General features: G+C 35.5%; 2 protein-coding genes across 4 annotated transcripts in view; one reads left to right on the plus strand and one right to left on the minus strand.

Annotated features, from left to right (window-relative positions):
* LOC121729232 (GATA zinc finger domain-containing protein 14-like) overlaps positions 1–12,030 on the plus strand; it is a 78,363-nt gene extending 66,333 nt beyond the window's left edge. Inside the window, exons 4-8 of one of the 3 annotated variants that reach the window (XM_042117680.1) lie at positions 5,486–5,610; positions 6,196–6,501; positions 7,176–7,365; positions 7,531–9,721; positions 9,758–12,030. In XM_042117680.1, coding sequence (XP_041973614.1) covers positions 5,486–5,610; positions 6,196–6,501; positions 7,176–7,365; positions 7,531–9,721; positions 9,758–11,203 — 4,258 coding nt within the window. In that variant the 3' untranslated portion in view covers positions 11,204–12,030. Of the gene's footprint in view, positions 1–4,829; positions 4,977–5,485; positions 5,611–6,195; positions 6,502–7,175; positions 7,366–7,530 lie in introns of those variants that run through there. The other 2 variants (XM_042117681.1, XM_042117679.1) reach the window with 2 other exon arrangements.
* Positions 12,031–12,180: 150 nt separating this feature from the next.
* Positions 12,181–16,908, minus strand: LOC121729238 (zinc finger and SCAN domain-containing protein 2-like). Its single transcript, XM_042117692.1, has 6 exons — positions 16,661–16,908; positions 16,452–16,573; positions 16,019–16,228; positions 14,416–14,550; positions 13,122–13,187; positions 12,181–13,019 (listed from the first exon to the last, which is right to left on the minus strand). The coding sequence occupies exons 1-6, from the start codon at positions 16,777–16,779 to the stop codon at positions 12,394–12,396; spliced, it is 1,278 nt and encodes a 425-aa protein (XP_041973626.1). The 5' UTR covers positions 16,780–16,908; the 3' UTR covers positions 12,181–12,393.
* Between the last annotated feature and the right edge of the window lie 2,484 nt (positions 16,909–19,392).

Below are 19,392 nucleotides of genomic sequence, written 5' to 3' on the forward strand. Positions count from 1 at the left end.
TATTAGAAATCCGTAATCGATTAAACTTGTTACTTAGTTCAATAATTAGCGATGGAGCAATTTTATTATAATTAGTAGTAACTCTTAATTATACAATTTTTGAGTGCTGTTACATTCATATTCAAAGGGTCAGATACCTTCTTTAATAAGGTAGGGTTAGGATTAGGTTATCTTTTGAGCTCTGATCAAACCTAACATAAAACTAGACTGATCGCCACAAAATAGCTTCGTCCATACATTGCTAGTATAATACGGCTTTAAATTGAACAATTTGTCAATAACTCACATTATGTCAATTAAAAAAATAATCTCCAAATTTTTAGCCCGGCCGCACATTGTCCGAATTCTGATCAGAAGTAGTTGAATTTCGCCGGACCGCCACCCCGCACACTATCCGAAATATCCTTCCGGCGAGTTCGAGCTCACTCGGCTCAGTACAAAATGTAAGAGACAGCGCGGACGTTCAACTGTTTCTGATCAGAAATTTCGGACAATGTGCGGCCGGGCTTGGGATGTAACATAAAATAAAAAGATCCACACTGTGTACACAGACGTTATGTTATAGGTACACAATGTTCTGTCCTATTAATGTTTTAAGGCATCAGGCAACAGCAAAAAATTACTATATTAGGGTGACGCCGCACTAAAGTTAAAAACCGTGTTGGATATGTTTTAGATTGAGTATGATGAGAGGCCGACCCGGCCTCTCATTGAAAACAAGAAATGGAATAGCAAGAAATGGAAAGGGCGTAAGCGACAAAATGGTTTTTGTCGCGTTATTTAAAAACCATAAATATACTAGATGTCCCGCGCGGCTTCGCCCGCGTAAATTAGAAATTTTACAGAATCCGTAGGTACATTTTCCCATAAAAAATATTTCCCCCGTTTTTCCCACATTTTCCTGAGTTTCTTCTGTCGTATTAGTCTTAGAGTAATAATATAATATAACCTTCTCGATAAATGAGGAGTCTTACTCGATAAATGATCTATCTAACACTGAGATAAGTTTTTAAATCGGACCTGTAGTTTCTGAGATTGACGCGTTCAAGCAAACATACTCTTCAGGTTTATAATATTAGGTAGATATAGATTTTTTTAATTATTGCTTGACAAACTCGAGTCTCGATCTAAAAGACTATGAAATGGTATAATATGGTAGTGATGATGATGATGATGATGATGAAGAATGTAATTTGCATAGTAGCATATGCTTTCTGTTCTTAAAACAACGCCGAAACTCCCAAACTTGTATCTATAAAGAATCAGGAATTCTCTCAGCACCTTCCGAACCACGGTATACCAGGTATATCTCGGTGCAAAATCTTACTTGTTGGTAGCATATGCTTAGAATACTTCTCACGAAACCGAAGTCACCATATGTTTCCCTATAAGTTTTGAGGAGTTCCCTCGATTACTTATGGATCCTTCATCAGATCACCACTTTTCTGAATATAATACCAAATTGGGATGATACCCTATATACCAAAAGAAAAATTTTGAAAATCGGTTAACAAACGGCGGAGTAATCGTTGAATATAAGAAAACGAACATAACACCTCCCCCATTTTGAAAGTCGGTTAAAATTGTAGCCTATGTGTTATTTATTTAATATTTTAATCAGCACATGAATTGAATAACAAAATTTTTTTCAAATTAATCGTAGCACCATCTGTCAGGACAAACTAAAATTGAAATAGAATAATATCGAATGCGATGATAGCGCCGTCCGCCGGATCTAATGTAAAACATTCCAAAATCAACAACTCCTTATAAATAAGAAATTAATTGAAAAAACATTTTCCAGTAGACCAAACTGTAAATCTAAACCATTCTCGAATCTCCACGAACACACACAAAAAATTTCATCAAAATTGGTCCAGTCGTTTAGGAGGAGTTCAGTCACATACACACGCACACAAGAAATATATATATTAAGATTTCATATAAGCTATGGGAAAATTAAATTGTATGCTTGAACCAATCTGTGTACAAATGGAAGCTTAAATCACTCTCCTCTGTTGGCAAAATTAGAATCCCCTTTTTGTACAGAGGTCTTTTTGATTGATTATTCTGTGTTATAAAAGTTGACCAATCATGTTATGCTATGGGTAATTCAAAGACGATGAATAGTAATAATGAACTTTAATTTCTTAGGTTTAGCCATTGCCACAGAATAGATAATAGTACAAGTATCATTGCTGAGTAAAATCGATATCGCTACAGCCAAAATATCAAGGCGTCGCCTTAAAATGTTTATTTTAATATAGTAAACGTTAGTACTATATTAAAATAAACATTTTAATATAGTACTAAGTACTAACGTCGGTATTCACAGTCTATAACTCTAGGTAGTGTAAATTTCTAGCAGCGTTTATTTTTTTATTTATTTATTTATTTAATAATTTATGTACACATAATCGTTAACAGAGAAAACTTAAAATAAGAGATACACTTTAGTACAAAGGTACTACTTATTCCAATTGGAATCTCTTCCAGTAGACCTGTTACAGGAAACCGAGAACTTAAACCGTTTTGTTTATTAACAAAACGGCTTAAGTGTTACGTGAAAATATACACAATTAACCAGAATTACACATTCAATACCTTCAGAAAGAAAGTAAAAACGAAATTTAACAAACATGTTAAACTCGTTAGCGGCTAATGTGAGAACATAGCTCTTAAAATGAATGCCTCTTAAACTCCAAATTAAACTATTTAGGAAACTAAGAATTTCGAAAGCAATGGCGCTTCATTGCGCTGAGATGCCATTTTGTGACCCTATTATTTAGGAATTAGATTCTAAAGTGATATAGGTGCCGAATCTGTACAATATACTGATAATGATTGACTGTAGAGACAAGAGTACAACACGAGCCTTGAATCTGGAATAATGATCAATTACATCAGAAAACGAAAATTTGTATCCAGTTGCTTTCGTTGTTTTTGCTACCACAGCAAAGTTCCTAATTTCATAGTTCACTATTACTAGGCTATAGTTGTGAATTGTGCCATGGTACATGGATTTAAGCTACGCCGAGTTAATGTTAGATTTGACATAATTATAACGAACAAAAGTCTGCCATCTGCCTACGAATCAATTTGTCATATAACATGAAAGGATATAATTTGATACGCGACAAAATAACATAGGTCTGCCTATCAATGAATTTATCTTTCATGGCAGAGTTGTACCTACATGGTAGGATAAACTACTCGTTCGTCTGACGGATCGCGTCAAAACTGTCGGGTATTGTGTGCCGCCGGGAACAAAGCGGGGTCGCCGACCGCGGTCCTGGACTTTATGTCTCAAACCACGACGTTATTATAACACTAGATAAAACTGGATTTTGTATAGTATCCGTAATGATCTCGATCAAAGAGATATGTGATAGCCCAAAAAGTTTCGCCATAGTTTCGTCTTATTATAATCTCTTAGAGCTCCCGCAGACTACTGACTTTTAGTCGGCCGATAGTTTGACCAAATTGGGATTTCAGTACATTATTATCAGCCGAAAAAATCGTTTAATGTGCGCACCTTCATACATATCTTCATACTGATTAAGCTTTCGATCAAACTATCGGCCGACTAACGGCCGTTCCCAATATTTGATCTATCTCTGGTTTTGCCAAAGAGACAATATATTTTATGTCAATTCAATGTTAGCTGCGATCGGTTGTATGTCAAACCAGAGATAGATTGAATATTGGGAACGGCCGTTAAAGTCAGCAGTCTACGGGGGCTCTTACCGCCGTACTCAGAGACATTTAATTACGATTAACCTTCAATTTAATAAAGAGTTTGACAGATAATGTAAGGGGCTTATGTCAAAATTTAGAATTAATTACATTTAAGTAATTAATGTTCCACTAGGCATAATGGTTGTTAAATTGAAACCTAATGATAGACTTTTACTATTGAGTAAATAATACCTACGTTGTAGACTTGCTTTATGGTAACGCAACTGTTAGTTCTAAATATACGAAAGCACGTTGCGTGTCGTATAAAAATACTCGTAATTATAAATGTTAAGTAAATATAATAAGTAATAACTATTATAGTAAGTAAAGAAAATCTTCTGTAGCCATGTCATAACACGTGACCCTGTGTTGGCTTCTAATCTAGTTGTAATATCTCAATGCTTACATCCAATCTATATAATATACCTATCCTTTCACATTTCTAGGCTATTGGCCATGAAAGAGAGAGACAGGTAAACTATTATTATGCCGCTGTCATTTTTGCGGCGCACGATTGTCGCCCAAGTGCAAGTACAAATTATTCAACGATAGCTTTATTTGAAGGCATACAGCTTAATTAATGCTGAGGTATTGTAATATGTTCGAAAAACATTAAAATTAGTGTAGTAAAAGCAGCGAGAAATTATGTTAATTTAGTAAAGAGTAGGAAGACGATTTGATACTAGAAAATAAGCATAATATTAGTTAAATAAATATAAGTATACACTAATTACATGACATAATATAATTTTTAATAAACTCTACCTAGAGTCGCGCTGGAACGGAATTCTTAACACATTCAATTTCAAGCTATACAAATATGCATTCTATAAATAAATGTATCACCTCTCTCCTTACAAAAGTCGAACGTACAATTTTATTCACAAAACAAGCGCGAGTACTCTTATTTGCATAGGTGGTCTGTACTCAGCATTTCGACGACCAACATACCTCGGTAGACCAGCTTATTCAACAAATGTAACTCTATTATTTGGCAATAAGGGCGATAATTTCATTATTTTGTAATTTTTAGTGTTTTGTAATTATAAAATGAAAAGCAATATGATACTGCATGTCGACAGAAATTCGGTAGTTGCATAGAGTTCTCGTTGTGTGTTAGTTAATACGGCTTTGGAAATCATGAGTGACACTGAAAAGAAAATGAGTGGTGACACTAAAATAAGTGCTACTGAAGTGACACTGGATAAGGAATCGCAGGCACTAGCTGACCCAGAGAAGTACGCGAAATAATATCACTGGAAGTGAAATTAGCGGTGGCTTATTTGTATAATAGGCTTGGAATTCTAATTGAAACACTTAATTTATTATAATAACTTTTATATTCAATTTCTACCTTATGGTGTGGTCATAAAGTTAATATACCTAGCGCTAGGTATGTTAACTTTATGGGTGTGGTAAAGCTTAAATACTTTTAGTAGGCACAACTTGTTCTATCATCCTATCTTCTAATCCTGTTCGGGACAAAGGTTTTAAGATGCTTCAATCGCAAGTTATTAGTTAAGTAAGGTTAAGCTAAGAAATTACAGTTACGTATTTGATGTGAAGAGTTTTGTTGAAAATTCACCTGGACTTGTACATAGGTATGTCCAAATTATTGGATACAGTTACTTTAAAAAGAACGACAATAATTCTATACGTTAATCGTAGAGAAATATAGTATGTTTATAAAGCCAAAAGACTCTTATTAAAGCTCTATAAAGTATTCAATAAGAACGTTTATTTCCAGGGGCGAGAAGTTGTACTTGACCGCGGACAAGCGTGGCGAGAAGGGTGGCTGCAAGCGGCCGCTGTGCTGGACGCTGCTCGGGCTGGTCGTCATTGCTATTGTGGCACTCATAGTGTTAGCTGCAAGTGAGTATCGAAGCTCTATAAGTTATACTACTGCCAACCTTGCTTATGCCTCCGTGGTCCAGTGGTTTAGAGGTGGTGGTGGTGGTAGGTTTGTGGGTTCGATCCCCGCGTTGGAAGCATGTTATTTCTAAGTTTAATTAGGACAATGCTGATCACCTGATTTTCTGACAAGTAAGAAAATCTAGTCTATAATATAAAAATGAGTCGCTGAATGTGTTGCTAAGCGCAAAACTCGAGAACGGCTGTACGGATTGGGCTAATTTTAGTCTTAAAATATTCGTAGAAGTCTAGGGAAGGTTTTTAAGTGACACGAAGTTCACCGGGACAGCTAGTTTTACATAATAATATGCGGTACTTATTCAGGTAAAAATTGTAACATGGAGAGAATCGTATACTGTTTTGAAAGAGTTTACTCCACAGTTTATTCCAGAGTAACTTACATCAGCAGTACTTGTTTTGTGTGCTCACAGAGTAAGGGCTTGCAGGCCATAGCATAGAGTTAGCGCTATGTGACTTGGAGTCATAAACATAGTCTCTAAACCTGTTTACTTAAATGCTAACATTTTCTATTTCTGTAATTTTCAGCTGGAGTACTTTTCGCCAGCACACCGAAAACACTAGAGCAATACAACGCCTCTTTGAGCTCGGCGCGGGCGTTCGGCGGTCTCTTGCATGACCACGAACATGATCACAGTGATCACGACCACAGCGCCCACGATCATGATCACAGCGCGCACGATCACAGTGACCACGATCATGAAAACGATACCAACGACCTGCCTCATGATGGACAAGAAGCAACCACTGAAATGGCCCAAAACGATATGGGTACCGACCACCAAAACGAACATGATCATCCAGTAATGAATGATGAATCGGGCGATATGTATGGTTAGTATGATTTCTTATAATGTTACACTTCAGTTCGAAATTAATAATCGGCCAAGTGCGAGTCGGACTCGCGCACGAAGGGTTCCGTACCGTTATAGAGGTAAAATAGGCCAAAAATTGTGTTTTTTGTATGGGCCCTTATTTTTTTATTTTATTTTTTTATTATTAATTAAGTATTAACGTAGATACCTATATAACTAAGGCTTTTGTAAAAATATCAATTGCCTACCTGTTGCCATTATTGATATCGAGCAAAAAAGGCCAAAAAAATTACGTTTGTTGTATTTGTATTTGCTGTTATAGCGGCAACAGATATACACAATCTGTAAAAAATTCAGAAATCTAGCTATAGCGGTTATTGAGATACAGCCTGGAGACAGACAGACGGACAGACGGCAGACAACGAAGTCTTCGTAATAGGGTCCCGTTTATACCCTTTGGGTACTGAACCCTAATAATGAACAAACTGTTTAAGCCACAGATTAGTAAAGCGAAACAGATTAGCACCTATTTAAAGTCAACATACAAAAAAACCCGAGCGAGTTTTATACGCCGGTTCTTCTTGTCGTAGTTTCCGCATCGGCGTATAGATTCGGCGTGGCAACCTATTTTGAAAAGAGAAAAGATATATTTTGTCTATTAAAAATAATATAGAAAGTCTTCTAAATTTACAGTGCCTAGAACGCTGGAAGGAGAGCTGACGATCGACAATAAGGACTTTGTACCCGCTTTGGAAGATCCTGATAGCGAAGGATACAGAGAATTCGCCGAAAACTTCAAGGAGGCTTTAAAGAATAGCCTTTTCGACAGGAATATGCTAGAAAATGGTTCTGATGACGTATCCATAGAGATTGTACAGATAAGGTAATGTAAAAGATGATTTTAAATATGTATATATTATTAGTAAAATCCAAACGTTGGTGTTTCATTATGGTTTCATTACTGTCTTATTGAACTTGTCATTGGTGAACTCATTATTATGTATTATTATTTATTATTGTATATTGACAATTACCTTTTCATTTACAGAAATGGTTCAGTCATCGTTACATACAGAGTACACTGGAAGCCAAAACGCAATGAAGGCACCTCAGAAGATTTGTTGACAGCCGAAACATTAAAAGCAAACCTCGATAACTATCTAGAACAAAATAGCAGAATGATAAGCGTGTATCACATTGCAGAAGATAAAACACCAACCAAGCCAGTTATTGATTTATGTAAAATAAACAACAACGGTTGTGAACATATTTGTGAATTCGACGAGTCAACTCTTGAGTTCATCTGCCTGTGTCCACGTGGACAAATACAAGATCCAAACTCACCTAAGCTTTGTGTACCTTTGTTAGAGGAAAACCCAACAATGCCCGAAGACCACGATCATGATCATCAACTACACCTTCATGAGTCTGCGCCTAAAGCAGAACCCGAACCTGAACCTACATCGGAACCTAATTCTGAACCAAAAGCGGAGCCAGAACCAGAACCTGTTTCGGAACCAAAGCCCGAAACCAAAGTAGAAGTGGAACCTATATCAGAACCCAAACCCGAACCAAATCCAGAACCTGAACCAACATCCGAACCCGAACCTGAACCAAAATCAGAGCCAAGTCCGGAACCCACATCTGAACCCGAGACCGAACCCAAAGCGGAGCCTGTTCCAGAACCGGAGCCTGAGCCCGAACCAAAAGCAGAACCAGAACCTGAACCAACATCCGAACCCGAGCCTGAACCTAAAGTGGAACCTGAGCCAATACCTGAGCAAAAAATAGAACCTGAAATGGAACCTACTTCTGAGCCTAAATCTGAACCAGAACCAACAGCAGAACCTGAAGCTGAAACTCAATCGGAACCTAAAACTTCTGAACCAAAAGCAGAGCCTGGAATAGAAACATTAACACAAATAATAAAAACTGAATCTGAAATGAAATCATTTTTAGAAACGACACCTGAACCTGAGCCTAAACCTGAAACAGAATCCAAAATAGAACTTGAAACTAAACCTGCGTTAGAGATGTCTCCCGAACCTACTACTACATCAAAGTCGAGTCAAGAACCAGAGGTAATTCTATCAGAACAAACACCTATGCCCGAAACAATATTATATTCTTTGAACAAACCTGAAACTTCTTCGGAAAAGCAGGAAAATTCATCAAATGAAAACATGTCTAACCAAGAGCACAGTATGTCGGAAATTGCAGACAAGATGATGGAAATTTCTACAATACAAAATACGAGTAGTGAATCGAACGATAGTCTTAAGTTTGACCAAAATATAAAACTTGTTAGCGATACTTCTAAAACGGAAGAAAACCTTTTACCAGTTACAGTTATCCCTACATATTATACTGAATCAAGTAGCGCATCAAGTAAAAAAATAGTAGATGGCACAATGGAAAATCCTGAATCAAGGTCAAAAACGATTCAAGAGCCAATATTCAATCTAGACCATATGAACAGCGAAGAATATACCACAATGGAGGCAATAATAAATCAAAATGATGAAAGTAGTAATAAAAACATGTTTTCGGTAAAAGAAGTTTTGCCAAATAACGAATACCAAAGTGGTGAAACTAAAGAAGTAGTCACATCGCAACCATCAGAAATTGAACACCAAATGGCAACCGAGCACTCGAATATAAAAAATAATTCAGAAAACGCAAACATTTTTGAGTCACCTTTAGATCAAGAATCGGATGAAAATGACTGGCTTCAAAATGATAAAGAGATTGTTGAATTACCAAACAATGAAGGCAATAAAAAGGAGGATATGGAAATGAAGAATATGCAAAGTTCTCAAGAAAAAGAACAAAGAGCTTCTAAATCATTTAATTCATTTGAGTCAGAAGTGACTACGGAGGACGCGCAAAATAATATTGACGATGAAAACATAACCTTAGATTATGTTAAAAAAATATACAGTTCTTTGGGTCATGATTTCAATTCTGAATCAAACGTAGAAAAAGAAATTACAGGTTCTTCCTTACCTACAAATCATAACGCTATGATGACAAATGATGAAAATAAAAACATGATGCCTATTGAAGAGACCGAAAACGACGTGACTGATAAAAATGATTCTACTATCGAAGACGAAGAACCTAATCCGACAACAGAATCGAGTAAATTTAAATTTATTAGTACCTATCAACCCGCTACAATGTCTTCACCCAAAGATAATACACGAGATGAAACTCACATAGATAAAACTGATTTAAATTCTTCTGAAAAAAATGACGAATCAAGTCATGAAACACCTGAAAACACTACAGAAAATAATATGAACGTAGCAGATGAAAACAAAATGATAACAGATGAAAAAACATCGGATACTCAACGTTCTGCTGATGCATCAACAGAGAGAGAATTTAATAATGTTAACATTTTAAGTGACGATTCATCTCAAATTTCCAGTAAGATCTTTACAAATATTATGCAGAACAGCAACTTTGAAAGCATGAAAGATATCACAGAAACATCTACAGATTCTGATTGGTTATCACAACCCGCAACTGAAGCTAATGATAATATCATGATAAATAAAATGGAAAGCTCTGAAGTAAAAGAAGAAGAAAACCCAGTTAATTTACAAGAAATGATGAATTCTGAAATAAAAAATGATTTTGAACCTGATTACTTAAGTAACTTTGAAACGAAATCTAAAGAACTGAATAATCAGGATGAATCTATCAGCGGAATGACAAATGAATATGAGGATAATAAATCAAAAGAAGGAATTCTCTCCCAAAAACATCAAGAAGATCGTTCTTTGGCTCACGAAATGAAAGACCAAAACACAGATAGCAACGTTGAAATGACGACAGTCATTAATTACATTTACAGACAATCAGAGAAAAACAAACTGATGGAAAATTTAAACCATGAACAAGGCATAATATATGCAACGCCAGTATCATCAACTGATGAAATATTTCCAAATGCTATGTATAATGAAACACAAGAAAATGTAAACGATTCTAACGGTAACACAGATTTACGAGTAAATGTTTATGAACTATCTAGTCACAACGACAGTCAAAGCTCTGGAAGACGGGTTGTAAATCATCATTCAACCGAGTATGAAGATCATGAAACTGAAATGAATCCATTTTTACCTGACATAGAAAATAATAAGGTTCTCGTTAAAAAATTACAGGAAGGCAATGACATAGAGCTTGTCAATGTAAACGAAACGCAAAATGAAAACGTTGATGATCATAATGCACATGGAGTCTTAAACACCACTCAAAGCAGTGAAGCGAATATCAAATATAACATAAATTCGAATTCACAAGAGAGTCACTCGACCTCAGATTCGTTCAATGAATTTTCGGGTATGCAGGATGGCGGACATGCTACACAAACAATGAACAGTAACGCAAGTCCTGTATCGAGCTTTGAAGATACAACTGAGTCCCGAGAGTACTTGCAGTATAAGGGTAGTCGGGAATTACCAGAGACACCAACGTTTTTATTGGACACCGACGATTTAGACTCGAGAACTGCTAAAAGCCATTCCTCCAACATTTTAAATTATAACGATAATGAATCTCTAAGAGTAGTTCCTATTGAGGGTGATGAAAGTCAGTTTAGTAAAGAAAACCTTCAAAATAATTTAAATGATATAAGTGACTCACGAAAGAAGAGTGACAGGCGGATAGATTTAAGTCAAGGGGAGTTCGTTAACAGCAATGAAGCGTAAAATATTTAATTTGAAGACTTTCAAGTGTGTATATTATTCAAATTACTGTGATTCTGTGGACTTTTTCATAGGCTAATAATAAATATCTTAAACGTACTATATTTGTGAATGGTAAAGAATATACAGGCTCAAGTTCTTCTGATTACTAATCTAAATGCTAAAGATATGTTACTAATAATAATGATTATGAATTTAAATCTATTAGACTAGTCAAATTAGAAAAAGGGAAATCAGTATCAGATATTTAAAGTGGTTTACCTAAGACTCAATGTAAGTGAAGAACGATAGGAATATTTAGCTCGTCTTTCAACTGTTTTAATAATGTAACTTTTCTCTTTGATAACTTATAAATAAATGCTGTGTGAAATGGCCATCTAGATGAGAGAGAGAACAGAGTCATAGAAGACGAAGTAACGAGTTGGACTCTTATAGTAAGATTAAGTCCATATTAGATAACTGATAAGTATTATCCGAAAAAATAGGTCAATCAACGTAGACCAAAAATTGCGTAGACATAATACAGACCTATGAAAAGTATTTAAGATATTTTATAAATGACGCAACGATATTTTCTTGTTACCAAAATACTAATCATATGTTTCACTCATTGCCAGCGTATTATTGGAAGTAAGTCAGCACAAACATACACGACAGATATAGAGTACAGACATAACACTTCCATAATATTAATTTAAATAATTCAGAATAAGGTCTGATTGTAAAATAATAATTAATTTTAGTACGTACTTGTTAACTAAGATTTATTTTGTATAATATGGTTGAAACTGTAAAGAAATATGTTGTAAATAAATATCAAGTTAATTATATTATTTTGTTTTTATCATTACTTCGTATACATCACTTACTTCATAAGAATTTTCTCCATTAATAAAGGTTTAAAAATAAGGCAGCGTTTTCAATAGAATAAAATAATTTATTTTGTACTTTGTTAAGTAACCTAATATGGTATATTAATTTAAAAAATAACTTAGGAACAAAATTCTAAAAATACTGTAAACGCGTAGGTATCGCGTACAAATTCGAAAAAGTTTGCTGCTATGAAAATAAATGTAAGTACTCCTTTATGTGCTTAAGTACTTTTCATTTGGAGTTTTTTGTAGCTACTTAAGTATTCAATATTTGTGGCTTTGGATATTATGGCAACGATGGCAGTGTATCACAGAATTGCACTAAAATTGCATTGCAGGCTGCGGCGTTATTTCTGCCATTTCCTGTTCAATCATTTCTTGGTCATTCATCGCCATCTTGGCGCACAAACACTCCTCACTGATAGTTCCATTCCCGCTAACTATACATTTCCCTAGTATATCCTTACAACTATTAAAAGGCACGTTTTGAAAATCATTCTTCTCAGCCACATCTTTCGGTTTGGCTTCGACGATAAAATCTAAATCGATCGTATCTTTTATTTTAATGGTACCATCACTTCTATATTCGATGCAGTTAGTGTCAGGTTTTTCGGGTGCACCTTTGCATTTATAATTGCACCTACAGCCACCTGAATCAGCTTTTGTAGATTCAGTAGATTCAGATACTTTTGTACTGTTACCCTCAATAAATGGCCTAACACCTTCGTTGTCTTCGACACCACTATACATATTTCTTAGCTCAAATTTAAGATCAGATAATTCCTCGGTATTTGTAAATTTCTCTAGAACGATTTGGTTCAAGTCGCTGTCGCTGTCGTTTTTTAAATAAATAGCTAGTTCTTCTTTGGGATAGCTGGGCGTACACTCATGTTTACCGTGCGACGTATTAGATGTGATTTGCCCACACGAAGCGCACAATACCTCATCTGTAAAAAATGCAAAATGTTGAACACAAATCTTAACGTTAATTCATTTGTTTTAACTTTAGAACGTCCTATTTAAATATTAAAAACATAACCACAACATACCTTTTGATGAATAGGAATGGACGTCGCTGCTTGAGTCAGATGAAATACCGCTGTCCGTGACTTTACCTGAAAATAAAATTTAACTGTTAGAAAGAAAAAAATTGAAGTAGGTATACGCCCTTGTGTGAAAGATAAAAAAAAATGTCTACAAAAATTCTCTCCATCTTTGATAAATAGATAGAGAATTCTGATCCAAAGAAATCAGCTCGGGCTAAATTCGTTTGGTAATACGACCAAGAAGAAAACAACAAAATGTCGTCTAAATATTTTTATCACATGCGAAATCAAAGCGAGGAAGGAACTTTTCTTATCGCGGTGGTATGCAGAGGCGTACTTAGCCAATGTCTATACGCCCACCACTTTATATAAATTGAGGCAACTATAATCATTAGGTAATCATCATATGTTATAAGTTAAAATTGAAAATTTACGCAAAATATTGTTCAAATACATGCATCTATTTAATATATATATATATATATATATATATATATATATATATATATATATATATATATTAAATATATATATATTTAATATATATATATATATATATATATATATATATATATATATATATATATATATATATATATATATATATATATATATATATATATATATATATATGTATGTATATAAACGAGAATTTTAAAGAACTTTCAACTAAATGGATGCAGATAAAGACTACGTGAGATAAAGAACAACCTAGTGTTTATCTTTATATCCGAAAAATGTTGTCATGTCAGATTATAGTAGACCGTACTTATACTCAATACCATGTTTATGCATCTATATATTATATTTATCTGATAAATGATAAGCATAGTAACTAGGGTCAAGACAATGAGTCTGATTCATCGTCTCTTTTTCGATAAAGGCTACGCCAGGGGTTCCCAAAGTGTGCGCCGTGTAAAGGCAAGAGAGGCTGTGAATTGATCCTCCATCATTATCCGAAACCACAATAAAGTCACTTAGTTTTGTTATAGCCTGTTACCTGTATAACAAATTCTAAATATAGCAATGTTCGAATTTAAACATGCTCTTCGAGAAACACGGCTTCCGGTTTAGTACATCCGCGTACTTTAACCTTAACCTTAGTCCTTACTCCTTACCAATGTAAAATGTTATAAAATATGCAAATTGAGCATGAGCTTCTGATCAAAATTCAGATCAGAAAAATTCGGACGCCCCGCCGGAACGCACTCTGTTCATACATTTTGTTGTGGACCCCGCGGGTCCGCATACTATCAGAATCTAGGTCAAACAATTTTATATTTTACAAGTAACTTACTATGCGTCAAAAGATGTCTTCTAAAAGCATAGTCAGTGGCAAACGATTTCTTGCAGTTGAGTATGTTACATCTCAACCAGTTTTCTGGCTCGTGCGTCTTAAGATGCGACTTGTAGTGGTGTGCCTGAATGAAACCTGAAATATCAAAGATGTGATATTACCAAAATATACTTACATTTTAACTGAGTTTGGTCGCGCAGTCGCGCACTCTACAGGTGTGTCTGACCTTTGTGACTCAATTTTTGAAAAATTTCTTTTGACGACCTCTGTGGGCTGTGGCTCAATGGTTAGAGAATACACCAAGGGCGAGAGAAATTGAAAATAGGTCTCACCAATCTCAAGTCTCCTACTGCAGAGCGCGATAGAGACAACACAACAAAAATTCTAATAAAAGAATAGAAAATCTTCGATTCGTTGCCCGCTGATTCCTTTTTCAAAACTTAACCGATTTAAGTACTTTTTTCATTAAGAATTAAAGCAAGGCTTGAGCTGTGTTCCTATGTATTTTATTTTTTTTGTATATTCTAGCCAGTTTTGTTTTCTGGGTATTTGAACACAGAGGAAAATCTGGCCATCTTTTTGGGTTTTTGAACGTTCTTATCTTTTTTAATAATAAAATTATGAAAAAAAGAAAACATAGGGACATGCTTATAGTGGCCATAGATATTCAGGAAAAAAATCATAACTCTACCCGCATTATCCAGGGAGGAAACAGGGGACAACGTATGTATGGAAAAACGGCGGTGTGGACTCCTCTTAAGAGTGTGTGGCAGCTCAAGCCGGGGGTCGCGGGTCAGAGTCTCGCCGACGGAACAAAAAGTTTTCAATGTTCCTGGGTCATGGATGTATATTAAATATGTGTTTGATATATTAAAATTTTTAAATATACTTATTAAGTATAATAATAATATATAATTTGAATTTTTGTCGGAATGTCACCTTACAAGTCACCACATATGGGCTGCAAATGGATTCCAACTTCCAAGTCGCAAGGAAAGGGAATCGTACATTTTACACAATTAAAGGGGAAATTTTCTTTCCCATGATGAATTATGCGAAATGTTTATCAAAATCATTTTATTAACTTTAAAGCATATTTATTGCAAGCAATCAACTATTATTATTAATGGTTTTATGCCAAATGTTTATCAAAATCATTTTATTAACTTTAAAGCATATTTATTGCAAGCAATCAACTATTATTATTATTGGTATGAAAAGCAATAACTGTTAAGGAGTGGTTACCATGTGTATAATTTAACTGCATTAAAAACTTTTCAGTACTAAAGTATAAATGAGAGTTTAAATCATGAGATTTCCAAAATCTATTAAGGTTTTGCAATAATCATTGGCATTAAGATAAGTTTTTGTTAAGATTCTAGAACAACAATTTTTTAAATTATTTTATTGACTTTTAAGATAAAATGATAACATGTTTTATAACAGTAAATTAATAAAAGTTCTTATATTCTATAACTTGCAGACATAATTTTGCTCAATGTGGTGTTTGGGAATATCACAGGTTATAATATAATGCTTATTAGTTATTACTTAAGTACTATTGGTGTGCAAAATTTGTAAAAACTATAAATGCAGTAGGTACCTTTTCCACACACATCACAATGATACTGTTTTATATCATTGTGAGTGAGCTGATGATGCTTCAAGTGGTGTACAAAGTTGAATGATTTGTCACATCCCTCATGACTGCAGTGAAATCTCCGCTCCGACTTTGGCTTGTGTGTTTTCTGATGCATAGAAAGAGCAGACTCGCTGCTGAATTTCGCATCACACTTCGAACAAGAGAATGATCCTGTAACAAAGCTACCACGTTAAGTATTGAAACTTATTTTTATTTTTATTATTTAACTGACTATTGGTACCAGTCATATTCTTATCAACTTAATACCTCGATCGTGAGAATCACAGACACAATAGATATTTAATTGTAATGCGGCACACCTCTTGGGAGTTGATAGGTTAAAATGCAGCACTAGCTTTGTAAATGTCGTAAAATGTTACACGAAAAACTTTACCTTCGTGGGCATACTTAATATGACGCAAGAGAAGGCTGTTGTCTTTGAAACTTCGTCCACAATCCTTGCACAGAACGCTCCCCGTTCTAGAATGTTGCTTCTGATGTCGCCTTAACGCCGACCTAAAATTATATGAAGTTAGAATTAAAATTTAATGAATATACAAACGACAAAATTCAATTCGAAGTAGTAGAATGTTTATTACTCACAGGAAACTAAACTTTTTTGAGCATTCTTGACATTCGAACTGAGGGAAGTGGCTCTGTTCATGTCGCTTTCTTTCACTCTCATATTTGAATTCCTTGGTACATTGAGAACACTGCAACATTTTTTACCCAGGAGAAACTTAGCATCATCTATTATAATACCTAGTGGTAGGCAGATGATTGTTTCTATTTCATATTTGGGTATAATATTTTGTCACATTGGAGTCTTATCAGCAGGCTTATCAGTGACTGTCAAATTTGACAACTGACAACTTTTTTTTTTCTTATAATGGCACTTCGGCTATAACCATGGCCAGTGTCGAGTATAATATTATGGCGGGAAAACAATATTCTTTATACAATTTTTTCTATACGTCAGGTCAGTCAGGCCTAAAGTCTAGTCAAAGTCTAAGTGCCAATTCCCAAAAAAAAAAAAAAAAAAAGTCTAAGTATAAAGTCAATACAGTCAAGAAGTCAAGTCGGTCGATTCATTAAAGTGGTAGACGCTTTACTGAAACTTTCGATAGAGTTTTGGAGGGAACACAAAAGAGCACATTTCTGGCAGGGCTTCATAACGTTATCGAATACCCGAAAAATATCGTTACGTACCGGTATTTTCATAATGGTATTTTTTTTATCGATATCTAGTAACATAACCAAAAAATATCGTTATAAAAATACCAGTAAATATAACTATATTTTCTGGTATCAGGTATGCGGTATGCGTCGTGCACCAAATCTCACTTGGTAACTAAAAATAGGCTCATAGGTAACTAAAAAGGGTAAAATTATTATTTTTTAATAAAAAGTTAAAACCGACTTCCAAGGTAAAAACAAAAGTAATATTCTTAAAAATAATCTAAAAAGAATTAAATAATTCTTATTCCTTATTATAGAGCCGTCTTCAGACTTTGCCTAAACCTCAACTATATTTTCTGTACTCAATCTACATGCTTTTGAAGTCGGTATCAGCTTACCTTAGCGTAAGTTCTATGTCAAGGATCTCAGAACTTTTCCGGGCTGGTAGCGACTTCAAAAGCAACAGCCCAAATTCCGACTTCCGAGCACCAGTTTTTTTTTTGCGAGATGTGTGTTTACCTACTTTTAGGAGTTTAAAGCATAGAGAAATAATAAAAATAATAGTTATTGTTTTGGAATAAAAATGGGCCGAAAAAAGCAAAACACTGTATATAAATACTTTGACTTAACAAGTCAAGATGGTGCTGCAATTTTTTAGGTCAACGAATGCAGAAAATTATGTAAGGTACCTATGTCCGTATTTATTTACTTGTTTTAATTGTGGTGAATGCAGGGGATACGTGCCGCATCAGCGTACTGTTTGGTCTTATCTTGCTGCTCTTCCACGCGTTCCCTGATTGCTGTTAAAGAATTTACAAATTTCCTGAGGTAAGGGGTTATTTGTGGTACAAAATTGTCTTTTTGCAAGATGGCTCGAAGGTCATGACTCACCTCTGAAGGGGACCTCATCTCCCTGCCAAAGGAGAGATACGCCGGTGACTTGCCCGTTGTACGACACTTGGCAGAGTTCAGAGCGAAACGAATAACCGGTAGCTTCTTCGGCCACGAAGAGTGGTTTTCCTCCACGAGGTGAGCTAACATTGCCTTTAAATCACGGTTCTTTCGCTCTGCAGGATTTGATTCCGGATGATACAGAGGTATGAAATTCTGTTTAATATCAAAAACTAACATGCATTGTCGCATAACAGAGGAAATGAACTGTACCCCATTATCCGAAATAATCCTGCGTGGAAGACCGAATCTTAGAAAGAACTCCTCAATGAGAACCTGAGCACAGGCTTCCGCCGTGACCTCTTTGAGGGCATATAATTCAGTCCAGCGCGTCGCTGTGTCTTCGACTAGAAAAATCCAGCGCTCCCCCTGGTCTCCTTCCGGTAACGGGCCGAAAATATTGCTAATACCTCATTCCGTTGATTCATAACCGGCGTCTGCAGAAGACCTTGTGGTTTCGCGTTGCTGGCTTTATATCGTTGACAGTCGATGCAAGCCTTAACATAATCGGTGATTATTCTTCGCATCCCTGTAAAATAATATAGCTGTGCTACTTTATGGTGGTAAGTCCTATCAATACCTGGATGGCCAGCTGTTTCGGAATCGTGAAGCTCCTTTAAAATATTAGCAACTTGGCTAGCGGGAACTACAAGCTGTCAGAGTCCGGGTTGAAACGGTATATGACTCCTTGATTCATTAGATAGCTTCTTTCGGACCATCTTTGGGCAGCGAGATCGTCGGATCCTTCAAGTTCTCTGATTACCTTTTCCCGTTCACAATCTGTGATTTGATCAGAGCGTAGTTGGCTAGGAGTCTTTGTGGGCAGATCACATATAACGGAGCATATGCCGCAGTCTTCACGGGACTCGCTTGAACAGATCGGTCTGCTAAGTGTGTCTGCCACGACATTCGTCTTCCCTGGTGTGTACTGGAATTGGATATCGAATGATTGGAGCTTTAAGGCCCAACGGACTAACCTTCCAGCTGGTGATTTTAAGGATAGCAACCAGCGAAGAGGCTGATGATCGCTCCCGATGATGACTGGTTGGCCGTCTAGGTAAGGCTGAAAACGCTTTACCGCCCATACTACTGCGAGCGCCTCTCGTTCTGTCGTGGAGTAATTCCGCTCAGCAGCATTTACATTTACATTTGGACTAAGGTTATGATCGCTTTGGGAAACGCAATTATGAGAATCGATAGAATAG

The sequence above is a fragment of the Aricia agestis genome, chromosome 8 (assembly GCF_905147365.1).
Source record: "Aricia agestis chromosome 8, ilAriAges1.1, whole genome shotgun sequence".
Lineage (NCBI taxonomy): Eukaryota > Metazoa > Arthropoda > Insecta > Lepidoptera > Lycaenidae > Aricia > Aricia agestis.

What these genes read in the sequence shown, in the direction of transcription:
- LOC121729238 (XM_042117692.1), bottom strand. Translation starts at nt 16,779, where the DNA reads ATGTTGCAGTGTTCTCAATGTACCAAGGAATTCAAATATGAGAGTGAA. An exon ending in TCAAAAAAGTTTAGTTTCCT is followed by an intron (nt 16,574 to 16,660) that starts GTGAGTAATAAA and finishes ATATAATTTTAG; the next exon opens with GTCGGCGTTAAGGCGACATC. An exon ending in TTGTGATGTGTGTGGAAAAG is followed by an intron (nt 14,551 to 16,018) that starts GTACCTACTGCA and finishes TTGATATTTCAG; the next exon opens with GTTTCATTCAGGCACACCAC.